This window comes from Cyprinus carpio, chromosome B2 (genome assembly GCF_018340385.1).
Source record: "Cyprinus carpio isolate SPL01 chromosome B2, ASM1834038v1, whole genome shotgun sequence".
NCBI lineage: Eukaryota > Metazoa > Chordata > Actinopteri > Cypriniformes > Cyprinidae > Cyprinus > Cyprinus carpio.
Genome location: NC_056598.1, coordinates 18,283,283 through 18,308,210, shown reverse-complemented (window position 1 = coordinate 18,308,210; position 24,928 = coordinate 18,283,283). Strand labels below are relative to the sequence as shown.

The 24,928-nt window shown below is 37.4% G+C and overlaps 1 protein-coding gene across 4 annotated transcripts in view; it reads left to right on the top strand.

Moving 5' to 3' along the window:
* The first annotated feature begins 668 nt into the window (after positions 1 to 668).
* The window catches only part of LOC109062209 (arf-GAP with SH3 domain, ANK repeat and PH domain-containing protein 1-like), a 42,897-nt gene continuing 18,637 nt past the window's right edge, over positions 669 to 24,928 (top strand). For 2 of the 4 annotated variants that reach the window (XM_042718481.1, XM_042718480.1), the window contains exons 1-6: positions 669 to 901; positions 1,344 to 1,436; positions 3,027 to 3,153; positions 18,381 to 18,453; positions 23,963 to 24,108; positions 24,263 to 24,337. In XM_042718481.1, the coding sequence (XP_042574415.1) occupies positions 1,378 to 1,436; positions 3,027 to 3,153; positions 18,381 to 18,453; positions 23,963 to 24,108; positions 24,263 to 24,337 (480 nt within the window). In that variant the 5' untranslated portion in view covers positions 669 to 901; positions 1,344 to 1,377. The remainder of the gene's footprint in view (positions 902 to 1,343; positions 1,437 to 3,026; positions 3,154 to 18,380; positions 18,454 to 23,962; positions 24,109 to 24,262; positions 24,338 to 24,928) is intronic. The other 2 variants (XM_042718479.1, XM_042718478.1) reach the window with 1 other exon arrangement.

The following is a 24,928-nucleotide window of genomic DNA, read 5'->3' as shown; positions in this document are numbered from 1 at the left end:
GATGTTGGATTTCATATTTCTAACTTTTAATTATAATAATAATTTCCATGATGGATAATAAAAGGATAATAATAATGATAAAAACAATAAATCCTTATATATACCCCTTATAAGGGGTAAGATATTTAAGTTTTTATTATGTATATGTATGTCTTCGTATATTTATCATGATTCCATGAATATTTATAGAAAATATGAAGTTTTAAAGAAAAACTTTATGTTTTAAGGAGATGGAGGATTCTGGATATGATCTTTTTATAAATTTAAAAACATTCTCAAAAAAGCAAACAAATTTACTTATGCATCATTTAACTTAATTTTACGTGCAGTTGGTAGTCACTAGTTGTTTCCAAATACGTTGAAACTAATTAAATGTAATAAAAAAAACATCATATTAAATCTCTGTTTTTAGTGTGTGACACCTCTATTTTTGTGCTTTTGATGACCTTAATTCTTTGATGCGCATTACTTTCAGAGACAAGGTTGATCAGCATGGTGTTTTCTCAAAGAGCGAGACTGTCATTTCTGTAAGTAAAGCTGAATTTAATTCTGCATACCGCGTTCATTTCGCAAACGGTGTCAGATTTCCATTTGAAAGTTAAGCGTTCCCAGTTCCTGCAATTAGTTGTGGTCCTGTGCAGGATTCCCTCCTCCGGCCCCCTCCGGCTCACATGCTTGATTTTCGCTTCCTGTCCAGCAGCTCCAGATGGAGCAGATCAATGCGCGCATTCCAGCTCATTGTAACTGTAGCGGCATGTGATTTCAGCCCGTAATGTCCGCGCGCTGGGTTGAGCACAATGCAGTGAATATGGTGCCACTTGGAAACACGGAGCTTTGTGCACAGTTTACTTTGAAATTACTTTTGAAGCTATTAATACGGTGTGAAACCGCAGCTGTCTCGGTAAGTTATAAGGCGTGGTTATTTTTCCCGAGTGGCAAAATTTGTTTTAGAAAATGTGATGTCAGCAGCAAATAGAAACTTAACGAAAGGCGCACTTTTTCTAGGGATTGTATTTTTCCTAGGAAAGATGAGAATCACACTTAATTATTGTCGTGTTTATTTCTCTGGACAATCCAACTTAAACTGGAGGGTGTGTTTTGGTAGCTGGTTTCTAGCTGGTTTAAGATTGCATTTAGCTGACTGACCAACTATATGTTTCAAAAAGATTAACCATTTTAAGATGCTGATTTTTGTTGATGGTCCTAAACTGGTCTACCAGCTTGGAACAGCTAGAAACCAGCACCTAGCTTAAACTGGATTTTCCAATAGAGATCCATTGTATTGACTTGATTATCTAGCTCCACTCTCTGATAATATCACCTTTTTTTCTTCATTGTCTTAGCTCGAGGTTGTTCTGTTGAGGTGACTACAGAGCCATGAGGTCCTCATCCTCGCGTTTATCAAGTTTTTCCTCCAGGGATTCTTTATGGAGCCGGTAAGTTGAAAAATGCACTGCTCTTCTTTCATGCATTATACCAGTGAATATTACATCTGCACATCATATGTGCTTGAGTTTATTCTGCTTCTAGATTTGCACATCAGTCTGTACTAACATTCCTCAGTTTTAGCGCAGTAATCAAAGTATGTTTAAGTTTAATCAAAAAACTCCCTGACCTCTGAAATTGTTTCATGCCCCTAAAGACAGACTGTGGTCTTGTGAGGCCCTGGGCAACAGTCTTTATGGATGTCCCCTCTTGTCACAGTTACAGTATGGAGATATCCAAATTATGTGCAGTAATAGTTCAGTGAGAACCTAAAGTTCAAACAAAGTAAAATTGGTGAATTTGAGAGAATGATTAAACCATTTTATGTGGCACAAGTTACATTATGCTGTGTTATAGCAGCATAATACACATATTTGACCCTGGACCACAAAACCAGTCATAAGTAGCACAGGTATATTTGTAGCAAAAGCCCATTGTATGTGTCAAATTTATCAATTTTTCTTTTATGCCATAAATCATTAGGATATTAAGTAAAGATCATATTCCATGAAGATATTTTGTAAATTTTCTAATATAATATATCAAAACTGAACTTTTGATTATAATATGCATTGCTAAGAATTTATAGATAGACATATAGACCCTTATGTCTGGTTTTGTGGTCCAGGGTCACCATCTACATATATTTAACTTGCCTTCAGTGCATGAAACCATAATTTCTGGCTGTGTTCAGTAGATATCAGCATTAGGGCAAATTATATGCTTTATAGACTGCATTACATTTCTAAAGTTTTGATTAATACTAATAAATATAAATGAATGCATAAATACATGACCCGATGGGTCTTTTTTTTGTACAATTTAATATAATAATACATTAATTTTACCAGTAATATACTGTATTTATTTAATTTACTCTTGCCCTTATTTAAATCTGTACTTAGTATTATTATCTGATTTTTTCCCCCATATGTGCTCTGTCACAAAGCAGCCAAAGTAAAACCCTTTCCATTGCGTTCTGACGCATGCGCAGTTTCTGTTCTTTTATCCCGTCATCAATGGTGGGAGGAGATGAGCGTGCGTGCACGCGCTGGTTTCAAGGAGCTCAGACCGTCAGCACGGGGGGGAAAACGGAGGAAAGAGAGGGGGAAAACAGAATGAATCCGCTTCCGAAACCGGAACAGCAATAATTGAAGGAAATACTCAAAATATAAGACTATTTTAAAGCTAGATTGTGGAATGAGAGCATTCTAAACCAGCAGCTTACAGCTGACACTGAGAGAACAAGGAGAGGAGTCTGAACCGTTTTATGTAGATGCAAGTGGATAATTAAGACAAGGGAAGAGGAAAGACGTGGAAATTACACACAACGACCCTCTCTAGGGACGGGAGCTGCATAGTCAGTGAAGAAAAGAGCACTGCTACACATTTGGCCACGTTTCTTTTCATTTTACGCATTGCCTTGCCATTCAACCTTATCCAAACAGAGACAACGCTCCGTTCTTGACCAGCCCTGTCTAATTCATGGTGCTATTGTGATTTTTCTCCCCTCCATTTTTATTGGGCGACTGTGTTTGCAAGATGCCGGATCAGATCTCGGTGTCCGAGTTTCTCTCGGAGACGACGGAGGATTACAATTCCCCCACGACATCCAGCTTCACCACCCGCCTGCAGAGCTGTCGGAACACGGTCAATGTTCTGGAAGAGGTAAGGCCGCTCTGTCACTGTTATGCGAGGGAGACTCAACTCGCACTGTTGTGCAAGACACAAATAACGGTCCCAGTCCAATGGAGGAGCCACTATTTTCATCCACATTTCTGTCCTACAACCTCTAAATTCTCCTTGACTCTCTAACGTTATCTCTCCTCTGAAGCTCCGGTTTGTCCCAGTTGGGTTGCTTGTAACGTTAGTTTGGTAGATATAGTTCACAGAATGCGGCGCTGATGAACAGTATACGAAATTATGATCCATTGTTAGCAGTTAACGTTATACCTGTAACATAGATTGCATTATTCAGGAATATTATTATGTGACCGTTTCTGATTTTTAATCGCGCTCAGCTGTTTTAAGTGTATTTTATTTTGATTTATGCGCATTTCATTTAAAATAAAGAATTCTAGTTCATTTTAATAAAGAGGTCTATTGTAATGCGCTTATAAAAATTAATTTTGTTTATTTAGAATTACGTTCACGCGAGAAAGTCACTTGGACTTAAAATCGTTTTATTAATTATGTTGCTGTGTCCTCAGAGAACACGTCATAATTTGGAGTGTTGGCGCAATTCGCTTAAGAACTCCGTGATGTCATCGAGGCCGTTGATGTGCAATATATTGGGAGCCTAATGTGACATAATGGGAATTCGGTCCATTTTTATTTGTGTAATGAAACAGCCTTCAGTATTTAAAGGTGCATTCCGTATTTTATTTCGCTGTTAAAAACAACACTTTTGAGACATATGATATCAGAAATATAATGAAGCTGTTGAATTTTACTTGGAGCGGGTTGCTCCTTAATGGTCGCTGCCATGTTGACATCACATGACCTGCTGTATCGTGCAATTGACAGTTATTATTAATAATATTAATTACTAAAATAATAATGTTTATAATAAAGTGATTCACCAAGCACACAAATACATTTATACAAAACTAGAAATAAAATAATGTTTTGTACAAGTCTTTATTACACGTTTGGAGTAAGCATGTTTAGGCATAATTACCATACGAATACTAATTAATTAAAGAAAATAATTCATCAACAATAAATTCCTTTATACTGTATATATCTGCTGAATATATTGGGGGACATCCAGAGATTGTAAACCACCTCATACAAGTGCAACTGTGATTAGATTAACCTCAGTTAATTAGTAAAAAGCGACAAATGCACTGGAACATAAGTGAAGACAGATGGGCTAATGGTCCCCATGCCCTAGATGTCTGTATGTTGTTATGTTCATAGATGAGCATGGACTAGCAGAGTGAATGGGGTTTAGGAATCTGCATTAACTTTACTTGAAAGTGGTTTTAATGTGTATGTGTGTTTTTGTGTTTAATAAATATCTTTAAATCACATGATCTACAGCAGCCTATAGTTTTGCCATTTGGGATAATATACCCAAGCATCAGCTTGTTTATTTCATCATGTGAGCTATTAAGTAAGTTATGCATCAAGCTCTCTCTTTAAGTTCCATCCACAGACGTGAAAATGCAATCACTTTGATTATTTTCAATCTTTGATGTTTTAGAGAAGTAAACGTAAGACTCGGGAACAGCCAGTTGTGCTTCCCAAAGAAATCCCACAAGTCTTGCCAGCATCTCTCATTCTCTGTGGATCTGAGATTTGTGATGTTCTAAGAATAGTTCATGCAACAAGGAGAGGTTATTCTCCTGAGCAGTGGTTCCAGGAGCAGAAAGAGTGAGATAGAGAGAAGGGATTAACCTACTTACACATGGCCCAGCGAACACCTGGCTTGCCAAGACAACAGAGAGCTCTGCAGGCAGATGAAGGGGCTTCCTCTTGCTCCGCCACAGAGCCCACTCTTTATTGACACACTTGGTTTTAATGGCCAAGAAAGACATGGTGATCCCCCAATGACTCTGGGAGACATGAATGTCACCACCATGAATTAGCAATGTCTAGGGTACTGATAGGAGCCATTGTGAAGCGGAATGAATGGGAGGTGAATGAACAGAGCTCTGAATAATGCACATGAGCAGGCTGACCGTATTTTTTAAAGCGAGGGTGTTAAGGAAGCAAACAGAAAGCTCAGGCTGGGTTGTGTAAAGAGCCCATTAGTGGTTATAGCTAATGATGCTTCTGGTGATCTGGAGAGACTCCTCCATGGTGTCTCATTTTGGCAGCCCTACATGTTCTTTTGGCCTTTGAAAGCATCATCAGGAATCCAAAGGATTTCCTCTCTCATTTTATTGAGAGTTAGAAGACACAGGAATGTTAGGGAGAAAAAGGGAATGCGATAGAGAAATGACAGATCAGATGACAGATGACATGAATTTGCATTGCTCCATATGAGCGACATCACGCTACGTTTTAAAACACATGCACTAACCATCAGGCTAGAGTTCAGATGACTGAAATATTTTTAAATGTTCTATTTAACCTACACACAAGGTGTGTTAAGGGCACAAATTTTCATAAACTGGAATGGATCCAATCTAATTTCAGATACTGAAAGTTCTGTTTATATGAACCCTAAATGTTGCAATCTGATTCACATATTTGTTTGCATACGCATTACAATGGAACCTTTTCACAAGACTGTGATGACGCATTTCAACTATCATCAGCATTGTAAATCCTCAAAAGTTTGCATCAAATTATAAAAAAAAACCTGGTTAATGAAGAGGGTGTTTGTAATGCAGCATCTATGGGAGGGATGGTAAATTTGACATTGTTATTTCTTCTGACTGCCGTTATCAGTCTCTCTCAAATTTGTCCTTTTCTTTAAAGTCATCCAGACATGTTGTGGAGTTTTTCTTTTGCTATTTGAGCAAATGGTAATGCAAAAAATAGATTTGTGGTACTTTCCCATTCACTGCTTTCGAAATGTACCCAACTATGATGACTTCCGCTGCAAAGAAACCTGGAAATGTGAAAAAGGTCTATATGTAAAGCTTACATAAACATTGTGTGGTATTTTTAAATTCAATTGTGAAAGTACCCAGATTCAAGTGTTGACATGCTAAATTTTGTCTTGTTGATCAAATTATTTAAGGTCTACACCACCCCTTTCAATCCAGTCGAAATCGATTGAGGTGTTTACATGAAGAATTTTCAGTCTGATTGAGCTATTAGTCAGATAATAAATTATTCGGGTGCATGCAAACTAAGCTATTGGCATTAAGGTGTAAAGTTTTACCTGTGTTGGCAGTTTTATTGGAGTCAGCACTTTCAGCTGCACAAAGTGAAGCACATTTGTTTTAGTGAGTCATGTTAAGTTCGGTTCCAAAACCTGCCTCGTTGCTTCCTGCCTACAAAGACAGCTGCCTTCTAAGGGGACATTCACACAGAATGTGTTTTTGCATTCCACCGCACTGCTTTTCCAGTGTTTTTCTATGTAAACTTGATGCACCTTCCTCCATTCTAAAATCTAAGAAGTTCTTTTAACTTTTAAAAAACTTGGCTCTAGACTTGTGTCTCGTGTTTTTAAATACATCTCTTGTTCTGTGTAAACCACATTTATGGCAGCTTCCTAACTGTCATGAAACCTCATAGATAATCAATTTAGAGCAGCAACTCACCATGATAGCACTCTACACTGGAGACTCGACTTACAGTTGAGAGGTCCACTGAATAATATTCAATGAATTATTATTTTTTTATTGCACTGATCTATTATTCACAGTTCTTTTCAGTGTTGAACAAAATACAGTATTTGCTTAGGTAACAGTTTATTTTAGTGACATGTTACATGTACTTACTATAGTAATAACAGTAAATTATACATAATTACAAGAAGTTAACCTTAAACCAAACCATATAGTAAGTACAGTTGTTAAGTAACTGTATAATTACTCTGTAACAGACACCTTAAAATAAGGTGTCTTAAAATAAAGTTTTCAAATTTTTCTCTTGCCTCTCATCTGCTGTCTTCTTTTAATTTTATTGACTGAACTCATTACAGTGAATTCTTGGGTTTCCTTATCCACAAAGAACACACATGTGATGCCTTAAATCTTGCTTCTCTAGGCAACTCACGGTTTTGGCAAACAATTTCAAATGTATTTTATATGTTCTTTCATCAGACATTCAACAGTTTATTGTTAGCTTATTCAAATGTCTGTGGTGTTTTATTACAGAAGCACATACTGTATTAATTTGCATATGCCTTGTATCCTTGAGAGCAATACATGTAAATATGTGAAATTTATATGTACTATCATTCATATTCATCATTATCCAAAGTAACTTACATAAATACATGAATCAAATCATGATTGTAATGTAGACATTAATCAGATCATGGATTTCCTTGGAATCAAACCCATGACCTTAGTGCTGCTAGCACCATGTCTTATTGTTTGAACTACACGAGTGCTCAAACAGTAGTAGGATATCAAATAAAACACCTCAACACTTCAGACATTAATACGACTGTATTGTATCTCCACTCATTAAATCTGTAATCTTCTACATTTTCAGCATCCTTCACTCCATTATGTCCACAATACCTTTGCCGTAATACTGCATTCCATACAAAGCCTCTCCATCTTGATAATGGTTTCCATTGCACTGTGCTCGTACATTTTCATCATGAGGACCAGATGGCAAGGTAGATGTATAGACTGCCTAATAGACAAGCTGCTGGCGTGCATACTCACAGATAGTATTTTTTCTACTCTAATTTCCATTTTTTGGTGATTTCAGAAATGATCAGTCACAGCTTTGTTGTGGGAGCTTGCATGGAAACTTGCTTCTTGTTTATTGCTGGTTTTATTTTACACAGAACAGTCTAGTGAAGAGATTGTCTGTTTTAGCCCAGCATGGAGTAATGCCCGCACTGATAATCCTTTTGGCAAAAAAAGTAAAAATGTCCCTGAGTGCTTAAGGGAGAAGTCCCCTGTGACTGATACTGCAGTTAGTGCTTCATTTACATGGGCATAGAATAAATTCCTTGCACAGAGATGTGCAGTAATATTCTGCACTGCAGCAAAACCCATCCAACTATAGACCGAATTCACTCATTTGATGCCTGAGGTGGAGCTTAAAGTATTAAAGGGAACCGTAGACAAAACAGCCAAGAAACTTGGATATTTTATGGTCTTATGTGTTTAGGATGAGAACAGAAAGATCAGTTGAATGTTTTTAGTTAAACTCCACTTCAGTAGTCTGACTCTGGGTTAAATGGGTCAGAGGAATACCTCCTTTACAATACACTGATGTACACCCACTGCTTAGTCATTCCGGTCTCTAGAACCAAATAAATATGAATAAAAGATGTCCACCCTTCTTACCAGCAGCTCATAATATGCTCTATTGTTTGCTTTGTTCACTACAAGCAAATAAAACAAGGAGTCAGAACTGCACTGTATTATGGAGTACAATAGTTTTCTCTTTAATAATTCTTGACTTTTATTTTCTAGTCTTTTGTCATTTTGGGTTCCATTTTGTGTAGTTTTAACTCCAAGCAGAGATTACGACAGTATTGAGGAATCTCCTCATTGCTTTTTATTGATGGCTCTGGAAACAATGAGCATATTTGCCAAGACCACATGCTAACAGTTCACTATACAAATGTGATTCTGATTTTAAAGCTGTTTAGTATTTTTACAAATCATTTTTACGTTTTTTTTTTTATTATTGTTGGCATCTGCAGTTTTGGCATTTGTTTGCTTTTTTTAATTTACACATTTATTTACTGTGTATTCATTCATGCATTATAGTCCCTGCATAGTATTCATGGGAACAACAATAAATCGCTCTAGTGACCTATTTTATGGCAGACCTGATCTGCAACCATTGATTTGTGGCCAGATGGGAAATCAGAGGATTTGCACCACATTTGGTTGCCTTGAAATTCCTGGTGCATGAGATCTATGGGATTGTACGGTTTGATGTTTCGGTGCTGAACAGATTTTAATTTTTCACAGCATTATGTTTTCATGTAGCAGGAGAAGACTGAACTGTTAAATCTACTTTGTTTAATGTTCATTTACATTCATTCATTTAGCAGATGCTTTTATCCAAATTGAAGTTTAAAACAATTTAATTATCTTCCTGGTGTTATTTTAATTTAATTAGAATTCCGCCTTGAAATTTAAAGAGAATTGCTGTAATAATTACCTTATACAAATCGATTCAAAGCAAGACTACAGCATCAGCACCAACTTGAGCGGTGATAAAGTAAAGCTTCCTTTTTAGAACACAGCAAGTCATATAAAGGAAATCAATTATTATTGTGGCTCGCTGCGATTCTTGATTCTGATTTGTCAGTTCTGTGGTCAGTGAATGGATTTAGTTTTTCACTTTCATTTGAACTGACCCTTAATGCTTGTTCACACCAAGAAAGATAACTATAGCATCCACACCAATGCACAATAATGTTCTGTTAATTATAAGAACATGCTGCAAGTTTTGTCTGCTATACTAAAACTAAAATTAAAATAATGGGAAAAACCCTTAAGATAACATGTAGAAAGAAAAAAACGCATCTTAAGCATGCAGAATAACATAAGTAGACTTTGAATGATTAATTGCCGCTTTGCACGATTACGCAATTGTGGCATCCATAATTATAATCGCAATTAGAAATTCGATTAATTATGCAGACCTACACTCAGTAGTTTCTGGGTTTCTGTTACAGATTTGCGCAAAACTTTTGCGATATTTTATAAATGGCGATAAAAATCTATAGCGAAATGACGCTTTTTACATCCACCCATGTTATGTGTCTAAAACATAATTTTTTTCCTCTCGTGATAAGTCATGGTGACAGATGTTGATAAGTTTACATATATTGCAGCCACCGCACTAGCCATTATTTTTAGTGGAAGGAGATGCAGCCAGGTCTTTAGAGAAAGAGCACGGACTCAAGCAGTGACTAGAGTGCCCGTGTCTGAGCTGTAATGCACCACAGATGTGTGCAGTGTAAATAACGGGTTGTCCAAGCATTAATGGAAAGGAAAGCCCTTTATACTTGAGAGCGGCCACGCATGAGGTGTTTCTTGGAGGTACATTAAGTACATTAAAGACTGATCATGTGACTTTTACGTCATTATCAGTCAGAAGTAGCAGTCTGTGATTACTGAACAGTGGCTGCTTGGTGTTAGTCAGCAGAATAATAGTGCTACTGCTGTTGGCTCTGACTCTGCTGCTGTGTGATTGTGCTGTGTGTCTGTCATTTGAGAACTGTCCAGGCCAAGCTCAGCTGAATGGTTATACAAGTGCATGCAGCAGCTGAGGGAAAGACAGAGTGCTGCGTCTCGTGTCCTTGCGTTGAGGTCACCAGACGCACTCTTAGGCATGGACGAATTGTCTTCTTCACTGGTCTTCAGGGCTGACCAACCCCTCTGTCAACAAAAGCCACCCTGCTCTGACTGGCACCACTAATGCTAAACATATACTTTTAGGAACAGCATTAGTAAAAGACCGTTTTAGTTTTGGGTTTAGGTATTTGTGGAGGAAGACCTTGATTGATTCATTCATCCTTGTCATCCTCATTTGACCTTATAAGTGAACACAAATGCATTTTTTTGGGGGGTAATACTGTTTAGTTTCGGCAATTCCAGCCTTTTGGAAAAGACTGCACATAGTTGGTCCTTCCAGGAGAAGTTTAGTTTGATGGGTGGAGAAGTTTTCTGGAAAAAATTTCCTTTGGAATTTATTACATCTTTTCTCTGCCCTGATCTAAAGACGACAGTTTACAGTTGGCTGGATGATGGTCAAGCAAGCCGATGACAAGAAAAAGGCATTCCCTCTGCTTCTTTCATTCAGTCCATTCATGAAAGGTACACTACAATTCAATAGAGAACACATATATTCAGCAAGAATGCATTAAATAGATAAAGTGACTTTTTACATTGTTACGAAACAATTATATTTCTAATAAATGTTGTTTTGAATGTACTATTTGTCAAATAAACCTGAGAAATTGTATTAAAGTTTCTTCAAGAACATTAAGCAGCACAGCTGTTTTCAGCATTGATAATAAAAAATACTCTTTGAGCACCAAATCAGCATACAGTATAAGAATGGTTTCTGAAGGATAATGTGACACTGAAGTAGTGGCTATGATAAATCACCTTTGCCATCACAGGAATAAATTATATTTTACAATATTTTAAACAGAAGACTGTTCTTATAAATTGTAAAATTATTTCTCAATATTACTGCAATATTACTACATCTTACTGACTCCAAACTTTTGACCTCTAATGTTTGTATATTTCATGTTCTATGTTATTTACAAAAAAATAGCTTTGTTTTTCATGAAACCTAAAAGAAATATTTAATTAATACATACCATTAAATTGACAAAAATAATATCTGTGTGAACTCATTTTTCAGTTATTATATGACAAGCACTGACATCAGTTTTCTGCCTACATTTTTAAAAGCATTGACCCCATTGTTTCTTTTAGAGTCCCACGAGAGTTTCCACCTGGCTCTCTCTGTATGTTCTTTTTGTCAGTGTGTTTAATCAGATTTGGACAGAACATGGAATCCTCAGAACCAAAGGCATACCTAGCATTCTGCGTGAGTATAGGAGGGCCCGTTGCCATGGATATGAACCAAACAGACCATAATTTACACAATGACCCATTTTTCTCATATCTAGGGCCACAGATTCAATCAGTGCCAGCGCCGGAGTGGTGCTTGCCAGGCCTGTGGGTGTTCAGTGGCTCAGCAATCGGGGTGTTGACTTCATGTAATGTTTCCATTGCGTTTCTCTCAGTCATCTGTATCTTTTTCTTCCACATTTACTGTAATAAAAACAGACAGAATAAAGTTGGATCACCCTTGGCCTGCAGTTCTGACTCATAAACCCCATGAAACTTTGGCCTGAGCTCTTTCCCTTGCCTCGCCACAGCCCTAGTCAAGTCTGCTGGCTTTGGATTGGCTGTGAGAAGTAATTCCTTAAGGAGTTCATGTTTCTTGGGGCTGATAGCTGGTGCAGGTCTCTCCTGCATCATGGCAGTATGTTCAAGTCCTGGAAAAGTTTTCTAGTAAAAGACCTTTTTGGCCGGCTGTATAGAGAGTGTCTTGTCTTGCTTGGCAGGTCTGTGTTGGTCTTCTCGATTGACTGTCTTGAAAAATTCCAATATCGATCTGGTTCTTCTTAGTGTGAATCTAATGGATTGTGGTTGCTTTGAGCGGCAGTAAAAGTATATTATAGTGAAGTTTTCCCACCAGTATCTTGTTTCTGAGGGACCTACAGCTTTGAGATTTGTTCAGGTGAATGGTGTGCGAGATTGGGTCATTTCTTTAGTTTATGGTTTGCTTCTTTTTTTGCCCCTGCAAAAAATATGATTTTAATGATTTTGAGATGTTGTCATGAAAGGTGCTTTCAATTTAGGCTAGGATTACTGAGTGCTCCAGGAAGAGAGCCAAGGGCTCAACGATGCCCATCGGTTGAGTGGGTGAACAACAGAGGGTCAAGGTTTGTTGTGAGTATTGTAGACGAGTATTAGCATGTTACTGCAGTCTATCCCATCATAAAGAAGCAAACTGCTTAGTCATGGAAGGACAAAGTAGCCCTTTATTGTAATGGTGCCAGTGGGTGTAATGTTGCATTTGTTCTCAATAGGGCACTTAACTTTCTCTGTCTGTATAATATCTGTAGTGCTGCATTTCATTTTTGGTCTCTCTTCGGGATCCAGATGGTGTTGGATTGAAAATGCAAAAAAAAATTCAAGTAGGTGATTGACTATAAAGGAAATAGTTCACTCAAAAATGACATTTCTGGCACTGTTTACTCACATTCTTGTCGTTCTGTATGAGTTTCCTTTCTCAATGGAACAAGATTAATTTTTTTTTTTAAAGAATATCTTGTCAGCTCTTTTCAGTTTGATGTAAGTGTTTGATGTAATGTTTGGCTAGGTTATATCAATCAGTACTTGAAATGATATTATTTAAAGTATAATGTCAAATGTATAAAACAGCTAAATGTTACTTAAGTTGTCAAACTCATACGGTTGAGAGATTCTCCAGATCATAATGGAGATGTCATCTGCTGAGGTTTATCGTTTCTGCAGTGTTCACATTCACTGTTCTGTTCACTGTGGTTACGCCTAATAGCCTACAAGACCATTTGAGGATGTGGTTAGATTGTTATAATTAGTTGTGTAATGATATTACCCTCTTGGTCATACATCTGAAGACTGATATTTCACGCTTACAGGGTAACTGAATGAGTATATACTACCATTCAAATGTTTGGGGTCAGTGCAGTTGTTTCAGCAAGGATGAATTAAATTGATCAAAAATAACAGTAAAGACATTTATGTTACAATCTTATTTTTATCAAATAATGTTCTTTTTAAAGTGCCAAATCAAAATTGCAGTTTTTGGACTTTTAGTTTGAAAATGTTAGCCTTAAGGTTATCTGTAAGATACTGTGCTCCTAGTGTTGCGTAGCCAGACCTGTAGAAGTTCTGGGAACCTTGGCTGCTTTGAATTGCCAAGGCCCGCCCAAGAAGCCATATGGGTAGGTAAAGCAACCAATCACGTTTCGTTTTGTGCTGTGTCATGTTAAGGGGTGTGGAAATGTCCCCACAATAACAGACTGGTGTGTAACATTTTTGGACATATTTTATAAATTCTTTGGCGTAAACACATACGTTTGAAAATCAAGCATTTAGTTGATCCTGATAGGTGCTGCTCATCGTCACAGTTGTCTTCCATGAGGCATCACAGCTTTTTTGTTTCCAGGCGGAACGTTGACACACACGTCTCCTGGAAATCCTGTATAATTCAACCAATCCGATGATGACTTCGAAACTCCTGTAGTGTTTCCAATTTTGTGTGCCATATGCATCAGAAGTTCAGCCAACGGGTCTGTGTGCGTGATAGGGCTGTGCAATTAATCGCATTCGATTGTCATGTGCATCTCGTCAGTAAAGCCGGTGCTGTGATTAGTAGTAAATCAGCATCACCTGCTTCCAGATTGAGCGGCTTTCACTACACAGAGCCGTAGTTCACTGACAAGCTAGGCGATATTGGGCCCTATTTTAACGATCTAAACGCAAAGTGTAAAGCGCACGGCGCAGGTGCACTCAGGGCGTGTCCAAATCCACTTTTACTATTTTAACGACGGAAAAACGGTTGGAGCGCCCGGGTGCATGATCTAAACAGGTTGTCCCTATTCTCTTAATGAGTAATGGGTGTTTTTTTGAGCGTAACGTGCAATAAACCAAGCAGAGTCTCATCTTCCATTCCCTTTAAGAGCCAGTTGCGCTCGTGCCATGACGGATTTGCTATTTACATGGCGGTATTTGGCAAGCGCAAAGACAGAACGCGTCTCCGAGATGAAACGGAGCTGCTCGGGTGCGAGCTAATAGATAGCCTAATTCTGATACATGCGATGACTATCCATTATGACATGTAGGCATTTTTATATTTAATTAGCCTACAAAAAATTCTCATGCATTGCAATCCTTTAATTTTTAATATTTGGCATGTTTGTGTGCTGCTGTGCGTCCCTGTGTTTAATAAGCAGCGTGTATGCGCGTTGTGGACCCGCCTATACTAACACGCTCTTTAAATAACAAAGAAAATCATTGCGCCAGACTTTAGACCAGGTTTGAGTTGGTCTATGGCGCAGTCTATTTTCAGCTCCTTAAAATAGCAATGAGCCTGAACACACCTCTTTTTTAGACCAGCACGCCCATGGGCGCACAAATGGGCACAAAAGTGAAAGCCGCTCAATCTAAAAGCAGGTTATGCTGATTTACTACTAATCACGGGACTGGCTTTACTGACGAGATGGGCATGACAATCGAATGCGATTAATTGCACAGCTCTAGTGCATATTGTCTCAGGCTGAGACTAGCATACACCAAAACAAAATTTGTATTTTCAAGATATAAGCATTCAAAACTTACACTCCTCATTACATCACCCTGCACTTCAGTTTCTTTTCAGTCATTCTGTCCAATCAAATGCTCTCTAGAATCCAAAATTTCCTGCCCCCTACAAATAGATGCTGAAACTGTGGCTGAAATTAGTTAATTCTTTCTGTTCTATTAATATGTAATCATATAAAAAATGTATCCCGGTTTCCACAAAAATGTTAAACAGCACAACCATTTTCAACTTTGACACTAATAAGAAATGTGTTCTAATTAGAATAATTTCTGAATGATCATGTGACACTGAAAACTGGAGAAATGACTGCTAAAATTTTAGCTTTGCCATAACAGAAATAAATAACATTTTAAAATATTAAAATAGAAAATAGAGTAATATTTACTGTATTTTTGATTAAATAAATGCAGCCTTGGTGAGCAAAAGAGACTTATCGACTTTGTTTTTATTCTTTGGATCACTGGATGAAATTTAGCAGCATTATATATATTCTAGTTTAATGCTAATACGTGGAATGTTTAGTTATACTTAATGAAGACTGATAGTTGCCTTTTAAATGTTTGTTTGTGGTGCTGCCTGCTAAGTGCATTACTAAAAATGATTTTCTGTTCACTTTTACAAACGATGGATGTATCCATTTGTAAGTGCTCGTTTCCAATTACAACTTTATGTTTCCCAATGTTCCTTTAAATCCTGGTATATAGCTATAGGATGTTGTAGCTCATAACAATGAAATAACAAGGGAAATGACCAGGGATAAAAAAAGCTCTGAAGAGTCTCGACCTGACGAGTCTGTCTCTCCCCGGACCACAGTGGGCAGTCCAATTTTGGTGTACCGATGTCCAAACATAGCTGCAAGAAAATGAGAGAATGGCCACAGAGGGAAATCATTTATCACATGAGTGGCTCAGAACTACTACTTTCATCACCGCAGGTTCTTGATCAGTGTGCCACAGCTGTGCAAATGCTCATTATTCCTCTGCCTCAGCATGCCTTATGTTCACTGTAGGAGGAGGTACATGAACACAATGAGTGGTTTATAGAAACACAGCTCATCTCTAAACATATAGCAGGACATCAGTCTACAGACTGGATTAGAAATGACATATTTCCTGTCAGGGTTTTCCTGGTAACTCAGTCACAATCAGTATAGAAACTGCTGTTTGTGTCATTCACATTTTATGTTCCTTTTTCATATTTAAAATGGATGGATTTGTGACTGATTAGATTTAGCTAACATCACATCTCAACGTTAGAGCAAATGAGAGAAATTATGATTCTTCAGCAGGGGTTTGTCATGGTTTTGCTGCTGCAGGGTCTGATAATTATCATTTGATTTCAAACAAAAACAAACAATATTAACTTAAACCAAAGCTAAAGTATTAAAGTGCATTCACTAGTTTAATCTGTATGATTTTTTTAAAAGATTTATTTTTGGTGTTTTTGACTTTATTATGACAGGGCAGTGTAGAGGAGACAGGAGATAAATAATAAAGTTGGGAGAGAGGGAGAGGGGGGATTCGAACTCGGGACGCCTGTAGCGCAACAGTGCTGTATGTCTGTGCGATGCCCACAAGGCTATTGGCGTCTAATCTGTATTAAGGTCTTAAATTGAATTTTGAAAGAACTTTCTTATGCTCACCAAGGCTACATTTAAACAAAAACAGAGTAATAATTATATTGTGAATGTTATTTTAATTTAAATGAACATATTTTTATTAAAATGCACAATTTTTTTTTGTAATGTATTTTCAAATGTAATTTATTCTTGTGGTGGTAAAGCTACAGCAGCCTTTACTCAGTATTTATCGTCACATGATCCTTCAGAAGTCATTTTAATATGCTGATTTGCTGCTCAAGAAAACATGGCCTATTATTATCAATGTTGAAAAATATATTTTGTGGATACCTTGATATTTTTTTCAGGACTTTTTGATTAATAGAAAATTCATTTAAATAAATAAAAAGCAAAACTTGAAACATTTATTTGAAATAGAAAATTCTAAAATTGATCAATTGAATATGTCCTTGCTAAATAGTAGTATTCTTTTTTTTTTTTTTTCAAATCTTACTGATTCCAAGTAAGAGTAACGTACATGTATAACAGATTATTCAAATAACTTCACAATTCATGATAAAGCATATAAATACATTAATTTAGTAGTTGATATGTATCAATATTCACCAAGGCCTTTAAAATGTCACCTGTATTTTTTATTTTCAAAGAGCTGTTGTGAATGTGGAGGAATTTGCTTTCAAATTGTGGCCTTAAGCTCTGTCTTACGCATTAATCACCATTGAAGGGCTTCTTTAAAGACACCACAGATTATTTTTGGGTACGTTTGGGTGTGAAACAACGGTGGCTGTTAGGACACACATCTGTTAGCCACCAGCTGGAACAGAGCACATGAATGCATTATGATGCATCACAAATTCAATTCGCAAAATACTTTTTTTTTTTTTTTTTCTGAGTCAGCTTGCCTATATTATATTGCCTATACACTTGCATAATTTTCCTTTCATCCAGAGAAACACACATCTGATAGAATCAAGGAGGGAGGAGGGCAACAGCCAGCAGTTCATACAAGGTTTCTTTCTTTTAAAGATAGAAACAAACAAGTAGATAGAAGGTCAGTGGGGTGCTCGGAGGAAACAGGATTCGTTGACACCCTGTTGTTTACTGTCATTCCTCAAAATATTTAAAGAGATTTCCATGAGCTGAGACCCTTAGGAGCATGTTCTGTTCACTACCCTCTCAGTTTCACAGCGGCTTTGATTTTTGAAATGATATCCACCTCAAGACAATGAAGCGCGGTCGAGGGGTTCTCCCCTTCCTCGTGCTGCCGTGGTTGCTAGGAAACTGCATGTCAAGGGTCTGTCATTGGTATGATACGTTTTTGTCTTTTCTGAGGAGATTTTGCCCAATGTTGATTTAATTTATTAGTTGGCAGACTTACTTTTAATCAGTATATAAATATTGCAGTTCACAAAGTACAAAAGCTGCTTTTCTAGTCGTAATTTTAGTCTTCCAGGGAATATCGCTGACATTTTCTCCACCTGTTGGCCCTTATGAGCATTGGAAATGCCTCCAGATTCCCAGTGTCTGGTTTTGCCCCTCGAGGTGTGGCCAGTGATGCAGTTCTTCTGGAATTCTAAGATCATGAATCATAAATGAATCACAGACCTTTTAAAGCTGTGTTTTATAACCATCCTCTTCTCTTCTCTTCTCTTCTCTTCTCTTCTCTTCTCTTCTCTTCTCTTCTCTTCTCTTCTCTTCTCTTCTCTTCTCTTCTTCTCTTCTTCTCTTCTCTTCTCTTCTTTCTCTACTCCTTCTCTTCTCTTCTCTTCTCTTCTCTTCTCTTCTCTTCTCTTTTTGTCTGCCTCTCCAGGCTTTGGACCAGGACCGAACAGCTTTACAAAAGGTCAAGAAATCCGTCAAAGCAATCTACAACTCTGGTCAAGGTGAGTTTTGACCCAGCTCTTCAACAGTACTTCTGGAAATATTAAAATATGATTCAACATTTTTAGAGAAAGTTACTTTTTGTTACGATGCATAGCTGTAAAAAAGGTCAAGGTGACATTCAACTTGTTTAATTGACAAATTCCTGGTGAAGAGCTACTCTAACTGATAATCCTGAAGTGGGTCATAGCGCTTGCTTTTCCCAGGCTCCTTGCTACCGTCTCTTCCCCCATTCCTTCTAGGGAAACTCGAATGCTTACATGCCCTCTAGGGTAAATCAGCATGAAAGGTCAGGAAATCCTCTAGACCATCTCATGAGTGTTTTTTTGGCTCACCAGTCCCTTCTCTGCCCTTTATCAGCTTGTAACTCTTCAATGTCGTTCCTCTCCTGTTGGCCAGGCACACAGTCCAGATGCCAAATATCAGTGCCTGTTTGATAAAGGCCTCATAACGCCTAATATTTACACTCAGTCATCTCTTGTGGATCGGAAATTGACAAAGACATTGACATTTGCAAAGTTGGGATCAGGGCTGGAGACTGAGTAGCAAACAGTGTGTGGATGTAAGTATATTTAGGACTCAGAAACAGGACAGATGAATGTGTTCTGCTGCTATGTGACCTAGAGATAGGTCACAATGGACGACTAGACTATTAAAGTATAAAAAGGCTAAAAAGATGATAAAAGCACTGCTACAGCCGTACATATTCAGACAGATGTCTTTGGCTCTTGTGCTGTTTGATCAGATAGCTTGTTATGAGTTTAATAAAAGCAAATGAGTCTTAAGAACTATATTTGATTGTGATCAAAAGCTGGCTAATTATACAGGGCTTCCAGTCAAGAAATTAATAAGAAATTCACGAAATTATGAAATTATGATTACGGTGATTATTCTTATTAATAGCAGCAATACTACTACTAATACCACTGATGATAATAATAATAATAATACTTTTAAAATAATATTATTAATAATAATTTTATTATTATAACACCTTTCTTAATAAAAATTAGCTCAAAGTCTCAAAGTGCTTCACAATATATTTCAAAATTAAAAATAAAAATAATGCTGTCAAATCGATTAATTGCAATTAATCGCATCCAAAATAAAAGTTTGTGTTTACATAATGTATGTGTGTGTACTGTGTATATTTATGTGTATATATAAATACACACACATACATGTATATCACATATATTTCTTAAATGTACATGTATGTGTGTATATTTATATATACATATACACAATGTAAACACAAACTTTTATTCTGGATGCGATTAATCGTGATTAATCGATTTGACATTACTAAAAAAAAATTTAGAAAGAGCACTTTTTTACACAACGGTACTTGCTTTTGTGTTATTTCAAGTATTTAAAAAATATATATGTCTGTCCAATCTTTTGAGTGGAAGTGCATTCCTTGGGGGGAGATTTAAAATCTTATTACAAAGACATAAACGGTCAGAAAAAATAAACTTAATTTTTTTGTTCATTAATGGTTTGCACATCACCCTGAATGAGCACTTTTAATGCTCTGAGATTCCCTCAGGTTGTTCCTCTGGGTCCAGCTGGTCATTTATACAAGGTGACAGTCCACTGTTTCTGAGTATCAGATCTCCATGTGGTGGTTTTAAGTGATGTGATATGTAAGACTTCCTCTTGTGAACTGCAGTGCTTGATCAGATTGATTGGCTGACCTCTCTCTGACCTCAGTATCCCTTAGAGAGCATTCGTCCTCTATACCTCTTCAGCAATGCAGAGACATCACCATCATTATTCAGCAAATGCCAGCAGATTGTCACCTTTTCGGTTTGTGAATGAAATCACTCCAGCTCCAGCTGAATGTCGCAGCTCCTGATGCACATCACTCTGCTCACTTGTCTTCCTGAAGTGTTATGCTATTAAGTGCAGGGCGTTACTGTGGGCGGCAGGTAGAGGATGTAAGCCGGCTCCCACTGTGTTATCGACACTGCTGTGTGCATTGCAGGTGGCACGATCCTGTCTAATCAGATGTGACAGTATAGTAAGCACTCTAATCGGCTCCTGATGATTAATACCTGAGCTCTCGACACTTGGCATGGGGCTTTTATTCTCTGTTGAATTGCAGAGGTCTGCTTATGTCACTTTGCTTACAGTCTTGTTTAGATCTGTCTGCGATCTTTTAATCTGTCTGTAACAGGCACAATCTATTTATCTTCAGAAGTCTTGACAGTTAAGGAAATTTATATTTGCAATGATTTTATTATTTTTTAATATACAGGTGCCGGTCATATAATTAGAATATCATCAAAAAGTTGATTTATTTCACTAATTCCATTCAAAAAGTGAAACTTGTATATTATATTCATTCATTACACACAGACTGATATATTTCAAATGTTTATTTCTTTTAATTAATTAAGGGTTAGAGTTTGCTGGCCAGTTAAGAACAGGGATACCATGGTCCTTAAACCAGGTACTGGTAGCTTTGGCACTGTGTGCAGGTGCCAAGTCCTGGTGGAAAAGGAAATCTGCATCTCCATAAAGTTGGTCAGCAGCAGGAAGCATGAAGTGCTCTAAAACTTCCTGGTATACGGCTGCGTTGACCTTGGAGCTCAGAAAACACAGTGGACCAACACCAGCAGATGACATGGCACCCCAAACCATCACTGACTGTGGAAACTTTACACTAGTCCTCAAGCAACATGGATTGTGTGCCTCTCCTCTCTTCCTCTAGACTCTGGGACCCTGATTTCCAAAGGAAATGCAAAAATTACTTTCATCAGAGAACATAACTTTGGACCACTCAGCAGCAGTCCAGTCCTTTTTGTCTTTAGCCCAGGCGAGACGCTTCTGACGCTGTCTGTTGTTCAAGAGTGGCTTGACACAAGGAATGCGACAGCTGAAACCCATGTCTTGCATACGTCTGTGCGTAGTGGTTCTTGAAGCACTGACTCCAGCTGCAGTCCACTCTTTGTGAATCTCCCCCACATTTTTGAATGGGTTTTGTTTCACAATCCTCTCAAGGGAGCAGTTATCCCTATTGCTTGTACACTTTTTTCCACCACATCTTTTCCTTCCCTTCGCCTCTCTATTAATGTGCTTGGACACAGAGCTCTGTGAACAGCCAGCCTCTTTTGCAATGACCTTTTGTGTCTTGCCCTCCTTGTGCAAGGTGTCAATGGTCGTCTTTTGGACAACTGTCAAATCAGCAGTCTTCCCCATGATTGTGTAGCCTACAGAACTAGACTGAGAGACCATTTAAAGGTCATTTATTCATTAAATCAGTCTGTGTGTAATGAATAAATATAATATACAAGTTTCACTTTTTGAATGGAATTAGTGAAATAAATCAACTTTTTGATGATATTCTAATTATATGACCAGCACCTGTAGTGGCTTATATTAGTATTAGTATTTAATGTATGTAATTGTGTAATCAATGTCTGCTTAATGTAAAACTGTATGTAATTAATGAAATGTGCTATGCAAATAATAATAATAAATATTATTATTAGTAGTAATATATGTTTTAATTTATATTTATATTAAGTAGTAGTAGTATTTATATTAAGTAGTATTAGTAGTAGTGTTTATTTTGTATTTACTGTATGTATGTAAGGTTCTATATAAATCAAATTAAAATAATAATAATAATAATTTTATTTCTACAGCACCTTTCATACATAAAATGCAGCTCAAAGTTGCAAAGTGCTTCACTGATCAGAAAATAAAAACAGAAAAGGAAACATTTTACACAATAACACTTCCATTTGTGTTATTTCATAGTTTTAATTACTTCTTTAATGACTATTATTCTAAAATGTGGAGAATAGTAATATAAAAGAAGTTTTTAAGTGGAAGTTTGTGCATTTGGGAGAAATTTATAAGCTCCTAAGAGTAAGACACTTCGATCGTAACAAGGACATAAACAGTCAGAAATGAACTCAACTTTTTATTTATTTATTTGTTTGCTTGTTTGCTTGTTTCTTGTTTGTGGAGAGTTTATACATTAATTTAAATTAGCACCTTTAAAACTCTTAGGTTCCCTTAGGTTCCTCTGAGTCCAAAAAGGCTGCAGTAAACCTTCCCAGCTGCTCATTTAAAGAAGGTTACAGTCGCCTATGTCAGGGTACCAGATGACTTAGCTCCACTCGACAAGACAAATGACCAAATAATGTGACTCTGTCATGGGCTGAGGTCCCAGTGTGGAACTATGGGAAGATGATCCCAGATGCTGGTGGTTTCAATACTGTTTCCTAATATATGGAAACCCTAAACTTATACGGCTCTAAAGATGGTAATGTTAGAACTTCTTTTCATGTTCTTTATCAAACAAAAGACTGTTTCGTGTGTGGATGTTTTTTTGTTTTTTTTGGTTTGGACAAATTGTTAACGGGCACCTGCTGTACATTATTTTCCTGTGGGTGCTGATGACTTTGACCACACTCTCTGTCTGTGCCCAGTGAGGTGCATGTTTGTATTGGAAGGGCTATTATTGCTATAGTTTACATCCTGTGGGCTGAGATTTACACAGAAAGCTGTCCTAGCTGACAAATGTACAGGAAATTGTGGAATTCTCTTTTCTTCCTTCACGTTATGCTATTTAAATAGGTTTGTTTGAATCGAAGCGGTGCTGAGCAGACTGATTGTTGTATGACATCAATGTACCATGAGAGCGATTAGAGAGCAAATGGCTCCGTAAGCTTTTGAATCACTCTTGCGGTACCTTGATGTCATACACCGATTGATCTGCGCAGCGCCGCTTCAAGTCGAACACACCTATTAAAGGGATAGTTCACCCAAAAATGATGTTGTTTCATGTTGTTCCAAACCCGTAGACCTTCGTTCATCTTCAGAGAACAAATTAATATATTTTTGATGAAATCCAAGCGCTCTCTGACCTCCATAGACAGCAACACAACTTATACGTTCAAGGCCCAGAAAGGTAGTAAGGACACTGTTAAAATAGTCCATGGGACTTCACTGGTTCAACTGTAATTTTATGAAGCTTTTTTTGTGCGCAAAGAAAACAAAAATAACTTTATTCAACTATTTCTTTGTGTTCCGAAAATAAATGAAGGTCTTATGGAATGACATGAGGGTGAGTAATTAATGACAGAATTTTCATTCCTAACTTTGGAAATGGACACCATTTTGACATGACATGACTCCACCCACTAGGGTCATTTTTTAATTTAGTCTAATGGTTTTTATGTTAATCAGTAGTTAGGTTATAAATTCTTGAAGCTGAAGTGTGTGGTTTTTCTTTTTATATTTACTTTCTCCTATCTCTGCTTAATATGTAGACAGGTATCCATTCATAGGTTGATACACCGAGGAAAAAAAAAGTAAAATATCTGCTGTGGGATTGACGAAGTGTTCAGGCAGCATGTTTGAAAACACTAATGAAGTTATTATTTTGCAATTCCTTTGGTAATTCTAGTGATGCAGAAATTACACACTTCATCTTTAAATAAAATATATTCCAATCCTATAATAATATGGACGGCTTGTTCTTATTCTCTACAGAGCATGTGCAGAATGAAGAGAATTACGGGCTGGCACTGGACAAGTTTGGCAGCAACTTCATCAGCCGAGATAACTCTGATCTGGGAACAGCCTTCATCAAGTTCTCTGGCCTTATCAAGGAACTGGCCGCTCTCCTCAAGAACCTGGTAAGGGATAGTGGAATTTTTATTTTGTTTTATTCCTATCTTATTTTCTTAGTCTTAATATTTTATCATTTTTACATTTTTATTATTTATTTTATTTATTGTAAAGTTTTCTGATCACAAGCTGTATGATTTCTCGTCTGATTCTTCTCCTCAGCTCCAGAGTCTCAGCCACAATGTCATCTTCACCCTGGACTCTCTGCTCAAAGGAGATCTGAAGGGAGTGAAGGGGGTAAGATTTACATCGCTGTCTCTGAACTAAACTAATTGGAAAGGCCCCCTCTGATTTACTGCTCCATACCCGCCTTAAATGAATCCCTTTGGACCAAAAAACGCACACTGTAAATCTTGTTGGAGTTAAATTACAGGGTTCTTCACGCCCGTGTCCTCTATGAAACACAGTGCTGCAGGAATGGTCACTGTTAGTGCTAGTAAACTGTGTGGGAGTGTTTAAGGCCCTTTGACTCAGTCGGTTTGAAATGTTTACTGGTTGACTGGGGTAAAGAGCTCAGGCGTCAGACTGACTACTCCTGTCAGCCGCTTGTTGATGTCTCAGGCTTGAAGGCAAACATGTAGTGATTGTGAAAATTACTTACACTAAGTGTAGGGCCGTCTCACACTGGGCGGTTTTGGAAAGGCTGTCTGATTGTTTTCACATTAGCATGACCCAAGCTAAGAGCCTCTGCAGCATCAGCTGAATTTCTGAGTGGAAGTGATGAGGCTTCACTTTTTTGTTCAATAGACCTAGTATACATACCTACCAGCCCCCATTTTTTCTCTCTCACTCTCTTATCTCGCTCATACTTTGTCTCTCTCTTTCTTT